Source organism: Nothobranchius furzeri, chromosome 11 (assembly GCF_043380555.1).
Source record: "Nothobranchius furzeri strain GRZ-AD chromosome 11, NfurGRZ-RIMD1, whole genome shotgun sequence".
Lineage (NCBI taxonomy): Eukaryota > Metazoa > Chordata > Actinopteri > Cyprinodontiformes > Nothobranchiidae > Nothobranchius > Nothobranchius furzeri.
In genome coordinates, this window is record NC_091751.1 from 42,144,943 (window position 1) to 42,155,895 (window position 10,953).

General features: G+C 40.7%; 1 protein-coding gene across 1 annotated transcript; it reads right to left on the minus strand.

Annotated features, from left to right (window-relative positions):
* Positions 1 to 1,685: 1,685 nt before the first annotated feature.
* LOC107383534 (cathepsin Z) lies at positions 1,686 to 9,350 on the minus strand. The gene is made up of 6 exons (XM_015956212.2): positions 9,181 to 9,350; positions 7,923 to 8,086; positions 7,563 to 7,742; positions 3,572 to 3,722; positions 2,735 to 2,900; positions 1,686 to 2,540 (listed from the first exon to the last, which is right to left on the minus strand). The coding sequence occupies exons 1-6, from the start codon at positions 9,309 to 9,311 to the stop codon at positions 2,403 to 2,405; spliced, it is 930 nt and encodes a 309-aa protein (XP_015811698.1). The 5' UTR covers positions 9,312 to 9,350; the 3' UTR covers positions 1,686 to 2,402.
* Between the last annotated feature and the right edge of the window lie 1,603 nt (positions 9,351 to 10,953).

Sequence of the window (10,953 nt, forward strand, 5' to 3'; positions counted from 1 at the left end):
GTTCCTGCCTTTAGATGGTCTCTCAGTTGAATTACTGAAATTGACTTTTGCACCATATTCTTATTTTTCCACGTTCACCTGTAGAATCACCTCTCTCGTGCAAGAGAGACGTTTTTCCAGCAGATGCTTTTCTCTGAGCCCCAGATATTGGAGCTTCTCAGCCTATAGCAGTCTATCAAGAGATGGGTGGGCATGGCATGCTCCAGCTTGTTTTTTTTCAAAGATCAACTTCACTGAGAAACCATTTTTTACTCACCGCTATTTAAAAAAAAATATCAGTCACCCTTCATGCAGGCTCAACATGAAAATAGTCTCCTACACCTATCTCTTGTATTAGCTTCTGATAGAAAATAAACAAAAAATGCTCAGTTCAGAAAGCCTGCCAGATCTATGTTACACTGTTCCTTACCCTTTACAGACACACCTTTCTGACTCATGACTGTTGTTTTAGTGTCCAGGAAACAGAAGAGCACATCCTGACTAGTAGAAGCTAACAATTGGCATTAGCAACTCCACCACATGGCAGGACTCCTTCAGGCTTGTGTTATTTGTGGAGATAAAACAAAGTTGCAGAGCAAAAAGAGTTAAGGGTAGAGTTGTGTTAGTGTTAGCCAATCAGATTAGAGATGTCTAAATATCAGGAAATAGGACTCCAAATTGTGCCATCTTCTGCCCCTTTCTCCTCCAGCAGACATCTCCGCCCTAAAACGGGCACACCAGAGCTTTATTCCCCCGAGAATGTCTTACAAGACATTAATTCCTACTAGAGACCACTGTAAATGTATTAAAATATGAGAAAACTTGATCTTCAAAGTGAATGGCTCATTCTGGAAGGTACTGAAAATGCCAGTAAAACAGCTGAAATTGCTTTATGTGAGAAATTTTGTGCAAAGAACTTTATAAATGTAGACCGTAGAACTGTCTTAATAGGTTCCCCATTAAACTTGATTAAAAGCACTAACAAACTAACAGATTATAGAGTTCAGAGAGTGATAAATACAAAACTCATAAGGTGATAAAAGAAGAAATCTGCAGCACCCTTTCATTTTCAGCCGCTAATCTGGGTTCGGATCACGAGGGCAGTAGCCTAAGCTGAGAGGCCCAGATTTCCCTCTCCCTAGTCACTTGGGCTAGCTCCTCTGGGGGAATCCCAAGGTGTTCCCCGGCCAGGTGAGAGACATAGTCCCTCCAGCACATCCTGGGTCTTCCCTTGGACCTCATCCCAGTTGAACATGCCTGGAAAACCTCACCAGGGAGGCGTCCAGGAGGCATCTTGACTAAATGCCTGAGCCACCTCAACTGGCTCCTCTCGATGTGGAGGAGCAGCAGGTCTACTCTGAGCCCCTCCCGGATGACCGAGCTTCTCACCCTATCTAATTTTAGCCATTTGTATCCGTGATCTTGTTCTTTCGTTCACCAAGCTGGTGACCATAGGTGTGGGTAGGAATGTAGATCGACCCGTAAATCGAGAGCTTTTCCTTCGGGATCAGCTCTCTTTAATCTGCAGCTGAAGATGAGAAATCTTCTTTAACTCTCAAGTGAGTTACTTCCTGAAACACTGGCTCCTGAGTTTCCCAGAATGCAGCTTGCTGATAAAACCTGTAGGGTTATTTTTAAAATCTTCCCCACAGATTCACATGAAGAAACCATTTCTGCACTTCTCTCATCAAAAAGCTGCTTCGTGCTCAAACCTGTTGGTTCGTTTTATTGGAACAACGACAATTTTTTAACATGTCTTTTTCACACATCCATCGTGAATTTAATAATAAAAGTTCTCTAAAATCTTCTATCTGCTTTATAGATAAAAACAAACCCAATCTCTCCCTCCACAAACCCTCCATAGAGTTTAACCCAACCCCAAAACTGTATCTCATCTGCACACCAACTAAAAGCAGTCACATCGAGTTCAGGACGCAACTGGAGTTTTTCTTTTTTAAGTTAAACAATTCTGACTGGCCACCCTTCAGATACTCACTCATTATGAGCCATTTGTGCAGATGCTCGGTGATCTGAAACAGCTCAGTAATCCTGATACCTGCCGTCGCCGTTTCATCAAATTGAAACTGTGAGCGACGCGGCTCACCTGCTGTTAAGAGGGAACAGTTTCCCTGAGTGAAAAGTGTGATTATGCACCTGAACAGACAGAAATGGCAGAATTTTTTTTCTAGTGCAGAATGTGCAGCAGGTCATCTGTTCCAGCTGCTGGTGCCATTTACTGATTCTATGCATGAAAAGGCATTCAGATGGAGAGCATAGGTACACATTTTGAAGCTTGAATCTCACAATCAGTGTCTACTTTACAGCAAAAATCTCTAACAGCATATGACTATTATGATACAGTCAAACATCTTAATCTAAGATGTCTTGAGATTGTTTTTCTTCAGAAAATAACATCAGCTAATTCAAATATCACTGTAACCAGGAGTGTGCGCAACAACAGGGTCTCCATATGCACAGTTCTTCTCAACACCTAAGTTGAACCAGTTGCCTTTTCCTCCTTTGTAGGCGCTAGTAACGATCCTCGCCCATCCGTGTTCTCCCTGAAAGCATGAAACACAACGTCTCCTTAGTCATTCTGCAATCTGAGAAAGCCGACGTAGCTAAAAAATACTCCCCACTGCAGCACACACCAAAATAAATATATCAATTTATATAGCTCAGAGGGTTCATTTATATATGAATACAGCTGATGTTTCTGACAGCAGGCAGGTCGTGGTGTGAAATAAAAACCAACCCAGAACTCTCCCCAAGAGTTCCTGATGATCCAGAACTCGCTGCCGTCTTGGTCTACGCCCCAGCCAGCTACCGAGACGATGTGATTCGGCACAGAGAGCGGGTGAAACTCTGAGAAGAGTCCTCCAGAGTATTTCTCCAGGCCTTTAGTTGCCATCAGGGCACAGCTAAAAGGAGAGGAAAGAGTTTACACGTCTAGTTTGGTCTTCCTCATGTCCCTGGATGCTGCTGCTGTCAGTCCCACCCATGACTCATCACTTATTTCTAAATGGACTCACCGACTTCCACACGTTAATTAATCTTGTGTTTTTTGCTCCATTCTTTTAGTTGATGGTCATTAAAGGTTGTCTTCTGATTCATCCCATGCATGTTTTAAATCTGTGTAACCGTTGTAGGATCTCCTGCCTTGCAGAGCCCGAATTTGTGAGTTAATCGTGATTAATTCCCCTCTCCACCCGTTTCCTGTGGGCATTGATCTTATTTGTCCTACATCTACTCACTGTGACTTACTGACCTGCAGAAAGTAAATAAAAATGGGAACGTTTCAAAATCTAAAGTGGTACAGAAAATTAATTAAAACATATTTGAAACCAAATTTACTTCAATACAATTTTATGAATTTAAAAAAGTGTAAAATGCAGACTTTTCCTTAGAAAAAAAAACATCAAAGGCACTGGAAAAATTTTAGTATTTATTTAACTTTAACTCAAAAGCTTTAAAAATTACTTAATTAAATAAAATCCCTCCGATTAGGAGACATTGTGTATTTTGCTCCAGCAAGAGAATGCCTGCAGGTCTATTAAAACAAAGCTAAATGAAGGAAACTATGCTGATCTACCTGATGGGCCCGTTGGTGTAAATTTCAGCCTTCATCTTGTCCCTTCCAGAAACTTCTCCATAGTCTCCAACTTTCCACACAGTGTAGTTCCTGACAACAGCGCAGGATTGGAAGAAGGAGCAGGTTCCACACTGATTAAACTGCTCGCACTCTGGAACGAGTCAAACATTTTAACCGTTAACTTCTTTTAGATAATTCAAAGAGGCTCGAATGAAGACAATTGGACTTCTTTGGTTTCTTGAAGACGTTTTGCTTCTCATTCAAGGAGCTTTGTCAATTCTGACAGGAATATGGGGGAGTCCAGCTTATAAACAGTTACTGTTGTTGCTTAAAGAGCTGAAACTACTAATGAATACCCCTCCTACCTACTCCCTGAGGAGTCATTGGGTTTTATTGTGTGGGAATGGTTGTTTTGATTAGATGCAGGAGGGAGGTGACCTGGACTGAAACTGTTTTGGGTTTAGGTTTAAAGCTGCATTGTAGATGCTGGAAAGATGAAACCCAAGGCCTCTTCCTCTAATTAATGTATTTGGTAAATGGCCTGTATTTGTAAAGCACCTTCTTAGGGTTCCACGACCCCCCAAGGTGCTTCACAACACAATCAGACATTCATGCTGGTGGTGATGAGATCAGGCCACAGCAGCCTTGGGGTACACTAACTGAGGCGAGACTGCCGAGCACAGGCACTACCAGTTCCCCCAACCACCACCAGCAGGCAAGGAAGGTTAAGTGTCTTGCCCAAGGACACAACAGCAGCATTCTTTGGTTGAAGCCAAGTTCAAACCTGCAACCTTCTGATTACTGGACAACCCACTCTACCTCTTGAGCTACTGCTGCCCTTATTTAATGTAAACTTGATGCTCCCTTCTCAAAAAATTTGCATATTGTAATAAAGTTCATTATTGTCTGTAATTTCCTGATAAACATTAGACTTTCATATATATTAGATTCATTACACACAACTGTAGTAGTTCAAGCCTTTTGTTGTTTCTAATATGGATGATTTTGGCATACAGCCCATGAAAACCCCAAAATTCCTATCTCAAAAAAATTGCATTTCATGAAAAGGTTCTCTAAATGAGCTATTAACCTAATCATCTGAATCAACTAATTAACTCAAAACACATGCAAAAGATTCCTGAGGCTTTTAAAACCTCCCAGCCTGGTTCATTACTCAAAACTGCAATCATGGGTAAGACTGCCGACCTGACTGCTGTCCCGAAGGCCATCATTGACACCCTCAAGCAAGAGGGTAAGACACAGAAAGAAATTTCTGAACGAATAGGCTGTTCCCAGAGTGCTGTAACAAGGCACCTCAGTGGGAAGTCTGTGGGAAGGAACAAGTGTGGCAGAAAACGCTGCACAACAAGAAGAGGTGGCCGGACCCTGAGGAAGATTGTGAAGAAGGACCGATTCCAGACCTTGGGGGACCTGCAAAAGCGGTGGACTGAGTCTGGAGTAGAAACATCCAGAGCCACCATGTACAGGCGTGTGCAGGAAATGGGCTACAGGTGCCGCATTCCCCAGGTCAAGCCACTTTTGAACCAGAAACAGCGGCAGTAGCGCCTGACCTGGGCTACAGAGAAGCAGCACTGGACTGTTGCTCAGTGGTCCAAAGTATTTTTTTCAGAGGAAAGCAAATTTTGCATGTCATTCGGAAATCAAGGTGCCAGAGTCTGGAGGAAGACTGGGCAGACGGAAATGCCAAAATGCTTGAAGTCCAGTGTCAAGTACCCACAGTCAGTGAGGATCTGGGGTGCCATGTCAGCTGCTGGTGTTGGTTCACTGTGTTTTATCAAGGGCAAGGTCAATGCAGCTAGCTATCAGGAGATTTTGGAGCTCTTAATGCTTCCATCTGCTGAAAAGCTTTATGGAGATGAAGATTTCATTTTTCAGCATGACCTGGCACCTGCTCACAGTGCCAAAACCACTGGTAAATGGTTTACTGACCATGGTATTACTGTGCTCTATTGGCCTGCCAACTCTCCTGACCTGAACCCCATAGAGAATCTGTGGGATATTGTGAAGAGAAAGTTGAGAGGCGCAAGACCCAACACTCTGGATGAGCTGAAGGCCGCTATCGAAGCATCCTGGGCCTCCATAACACATCAGCAATGCCACAGGCTGATTGCCTCCATGCCACGCCGCATTGAAGCAGTCATTTCTGCAAAAGGATTCCCGACCAAGTATTGAGTGCATAACTGAACATAATTATTTGAAGGATGACCTTTTTTTTTAAATCAAAAACACTTTTCTTTTATTGGTCGGATGAAATATGCTAATTTTTTGAGAAAGGAATTTTGGGTTTTCATGAGCTGTATGCCAAAATCATCAATATTAGAAACAATAAAAGGCTTGAACTACTTCAGTTGTGTGTAATGAATCTAATATATATGAAAGTCTAATGTTTATCAGGAAATTACAGACAATAATGAACTTTATCACAATATGCTATTTTTTGAGAAGGACCTGTATTCCAGTTAGTATTGACAAAGTTCCTCGGATGAGAAGTGAAACGTCTTCAAGAATCCAAAGAAGTCCAGCTGCCTTGATTCGAACCCTTTTGGATTACCATGACCTGGATGACTGAGAACCTTCACCACCATGTGCTTTTAGATTATAATCTTTATACAGAAAATGAACACTAGTTTTTATCCCAGAGACCATCTTTGTCCTATTGTTTTTCTTTTACTGCAGTCACAGCAGCATCTGAGTCAGCGGATGAGTGAGAAGACTAAGGTCTCTGCTCTGAGCAGCAGCTGAACTGATGTACCACGCTGAGCCATCACGCACATACGAACAGACCAAAGAGCTTCAAACTGCTCCTCGAATCTTTTTCCTTTGCCTCTGAGGAGCCAGACATTCCCATGTTCTTTTTAAATGATCTTACAAAAATATTTTCGGGCTGTTTTTGCTCCTTTTTTACTTCAGTCCTCTTCTTCACTACGACAATTAGTAGTGCAGTTGGTGCTTAACAAGGACAAAAGGACAAAATGAAAAAAGGTCTGTGACCCCGACAGTGGGGCAACAGTGGTGCAGGATTTAAACACTCGCCCTGTAATCGGAAGGTTGCAGGTTCAAACCCTGCTCAGTCAGTTGCTGTCGTGTCCTTGGGCAAGACACTTTACCCACCTTGCCTGCTGGTGGTGCTCGGAGGGACCGGTGCCGCCTCTGTCAGTGTGCCCCAGGGCAGCTGTGGCTACACTGTAGCTCATCACCACCAGGGTGGTCTTTTCCCAGTTGGACGTGCCTGGAAAACCTCACCAGGGAGGCATCTAGGAGGCATCCTAACTTGATGCCCGAGCAACCTCAACTGGCTCCTCTCAACATGGAGGAGCGGCGGGTCTACTCTGAGCCCCTCCCAGCTGACTGAGCCTCTCATCCTATCTCTAAGGGAGAGCCCAGCCTACCCAGCAGAGAAAATCATTTAGGCAGCTTGTATCCGTGACCATAGGTGAGGGTAGGAACGTAGATTGACTGGGCTGCGTGATGGCACAGTTGTTATCACTGCTGCCTCGCAGCAAGAAAGTTGCAGGTTCAAAACTCGGCTGCGGTCTCTCTGCGTAGAGTTGCATGTTCTCCCCGTGCATGAGTAGGTTTCCTCCGGATACTCTGGTTTCCCCCACAGATCACAACATGCCAGACAAAAAACTCAGAAAAGGCCTAAGCTAGGAGCTGAAAGCTGCATCCTTCATCAGCTGATCATCATCTGTTTGGCAGATTTTCAGCAATTAGCTCTTTGAAAACACCCATGTTGGTTTAAAATACTATTTTATGTTATGTCTGGTATTCTTTCATAGATACAACTAGAGAAATGCTAAAAAAAAAAAAATCAGTCCTTTACCAAACTGCCTGTTATGTGACAACACAAGGCTGCTTTTTAATGTCCCCATGATTCAAAAATCAGAATTAGACTTAAGCAAAGATAAAAATATCTCCGTGTAAATGGTCGTGTAATTTAGTGCAAGGCTGAGATCAACACATCTCTTACTTTGGTTTTTAGCTTGGTAGTTGTTGCAAGTTTCATCAGGAATGCCTTCTTTATGTGCGTATGCGTAAACTCTCAGGTGGTCCCCTCCGTAGCAAGAACCTGCCCTCCCGCAGTCGATCACGTTCTGCACTGACAGGTAGGCTGACGGCCACACTCCCCCACGTTGGATGTTGACTCTGTCTTTACAACAACAACAACAATAATAATAATAATAATAATAATAATAACTCATTTACAATTAAACAGGAACAGTACCGGCAGTTGACATGATTCTTTCTTGCAGAAAGGATGCTATAAAATCATTTAAAAATAAGTTTGCTTAATTTCCTCCTCTCTCTTTGCTTCTGTTGCCATGGTTACCTGCCAAAGCACTGGTGGCTCCCATGGCCCAGCAGGAGCCACAGTACTGAGGGATGTGTTGATTCCTTGTGACGCTCACATAATTCCTCCCGTTGATGTTCCTCCAGTCCCACGATGGAGGAAGATCCGAGACGTTTAGGTACTCGTGTGGTCGGGCCCGTGTCCTAAAGTGAGCAAGAAACATATATATGAATATTTAAAACTTTGTCAAATAAATGAGTTGTTTGCTTAATTTTAATTAATGTCCGACTTTAACACTGAGCAGTGCTCTAAATTAAGATTTAGATTAAATTCAGTGTTTTAAAATGGTTTTAGTGATATTTTAGCATTCTCGATCCCCAGTGGGTCGTGGTGGATGGCTGCTTATACTGAGCCAGGATCCTCTGGAGGTTTCTTCCTGTTAAAAGGGAGTTTTCCTCTCCACTGTCGCTGCATGCTTGCTTAGTATGAGGATTGCTGTAAAGACTCTGACACTAATCAGTGACTTGATGCAATTTGCTGGGTTCCTTATATAGGACACTTTTTACTGATTGGCTTAATGAACTGACCTGTATTGGAATGTTTACTGTGTGAAGTGCCTTGAGACGACTCTTGTCGTGATTTGACGCTATATAAACACAGTTGAATTGAATACAAATAATGAGGAAAACATCCAGATATCAGCCCCAAAACATCGGCAGCACATATCTGTAATCGGCTGAACATTCCTTCCGCATATCGGCATCAGCATTGGCAGTAGAAAACCAGCTGCTCCTAAGCTGCAGCTAGAAAGAGTTGAAATTAATTTTGCTAAATAAAAAGCAACACATATAACAGCTCATAACATTAAATGATAGACATCATAATAGATGAGTACAAATGTTGCAACTCCATTAGATGATGCACAGATATTTTTCACTTAAAAATTTTCTATGTATTATATTACTTCACGTGCCTAAAGTGTGCACAACTTTGTTGATGATTTGATTAATGTCTCTTACTCATAAACATGTACGAAGTAGCTTGAATAAATAAAAGATTCGTTTAAAAAAACGATCAGGTACATAAACTGGATCTGAAAAAACTTCCGAAAAATATTCTTCAAGAAAACTTAGCAAGAAAATCTTGTAAATTTTAAGACAAACATATCAAGCTTTTGTGGAACTGAAGAAGCTAAAAAGCCTTAAAAGTACTCAAATATCAAAACTAGGGATTTACCAGGTAAACAACTACAGATCTGACGTTACCACAGGAAGTGACGTGTTCAGTGTTCACTCACCTGACTGAGTCCGGTCTGTCATCGTCTTTAATGGGTTTATAACAAGGTTCAGATAAAAAAATATCGGCTCTGATTGGCAATGACACCAAAGATAAACAAAACAGCAGAGGTAGGATATTTACAGGCGCCATGTTGGCTCCGCCCTTTTGACTCACGCAAGGGACGTAATCCCAGAGCGCCCTCTGGTGGCCAAACTGACAAACGACAGCTGTCGTTCTAAAGGCTTTTTGATCGCAAATACTAGAAATTAATCACGCAGAGACGGAAAACTAAATTATACTAAATGGATATTATTGTAATTGTTTACCTAGATGCTTTTATATGTTCCTTAATCATTTATTTCCTGCATTCTTGTTCATGTTTTTAAATCCTAATTTGTTTGGATTTTCTCCAAATATTAAACAGTTCACCTCTTTATCTTTCTTTTAACGGCTCTAATTATTTAAACACAATACTATGTCCAGAGAAACAGAAACATCACAAATATCACTGATATATTTATTATGTGGACATTTATATTTAAAATAGATTTATAGTGTAAAATAGTTTTATTGCTTCTAAGTAAATTATCACCTTCATTAGGGTCTAAGTGGTAGTTGATTTTACACTCTCAGCAGAAAACTCATCTCCCAGTTGTAATCACATTACACCTAATGCAGCACAGCTGATTGGCTGCATCATAATAGATGATAACAAAGTTATAAAAACAGGGTGAGGTTTTATGTGCTCGGGTATTTTTAAAGGACTGCCGTGCTGGTTAAATGATTGAAGATCAAATCTGCATTAACCATGAACCCCCCTAAATCACTTCCTGTTTGCTGCCCATCTTTGGTTTGCGGTCTTTTTTATGTGCTGGTCTTGAAGAGGAGACCACACAAACGTATTTCAGAAGATAAAACGCAGCAAAGAATTGGGTGCAATGACTAAACTGACAGAAAGGTGGCAAATTATATATAAAATATTATATATCATATTACTGTTTTTTAATGTCTCTAAAAATGTAAAAGACTTTTCTGATGTTTCTCATATCTGATGAATTTTTGAATTGATTAAATAAATGAGTAAGCAAAACCCCGTACAGGTAACGCAAACTGTGTTTTAATAAAATAGGATAAATTTATTAGTTTGTTTTGCTTTTAGTAAAAAGTCTAAAACCACATCCTGTCACACTGTTGATGTTCTGTATTTTTAGTTGTTTTTTATGATAGATTTATGTTGTTGTATTTGTTTTTAGTCAATTTCATAATATTTTATTTGTGTTTTAAATTAAATTAAATTAAATTAAATTAAATTAAATTAGCCGGTATGTTGAACTGCTGCCATATCAGAAAACTTTCAGAGGAAAATCCTTTAGCAGATACACAATTCTAAGCACCACAATATATTTTTAATATGTTACAAAGAGATTAAAAGCGGCTCCCACATCGAAAAAACAACTACAAATTCCTTTATAACCCCGTTTCTGGTGAGATAATGAGCGTTTAATACAAATAAATGATAAAAATAAGCAATTGAAATGTTCTTCCAACCATCTTCTTTTATTAAAATAAACAGTGTCATTTGATATTATTTCATCATTAAAAATAAATCTGTAAAATGCAATAAAACAGCCGAGATCTTTGATTAAAGTTTGAGTTTTTAGGCCAAATCAAACCTGATAAAACACGACAGCGAGCAGAGGGAGGTTAAATGCTTCCAGGCGTCGCTGCACCGTAAATAATTTATTCTTTGTGTTTTCTTCAACAAAAAATTTTTCTCCTGAACCAGAGGAAG

What these genes read in the sequence shown, in the direction of transcription:
- LOC107383534 (XM_015956212.2), bottom strand. Translation starts at nt 9,311, where the DNA reads ATGGCGCCTGTAAATATCCTACCTCTGCTGTTTTGTTTATCTTTGGTG. An exon ending in AGCCACCAGTGCTTTGGCAG is followed by an intron (nt 7,743 to 7,922) that starts GTAACCATGGCA and finishes GTTGTTGTAAAG; the next exon opens with ACAGAGTCAACATCCAACGT. An exon ending in CTACCAAGCTAAAAACCAAA is followed by an intron (nt 3,723 to 7,562) that starts GTAAGAGATGTG and finishes GACTCGTTCCAG; the next exon opens with AGTGCGAGCAGTTTAATCAG.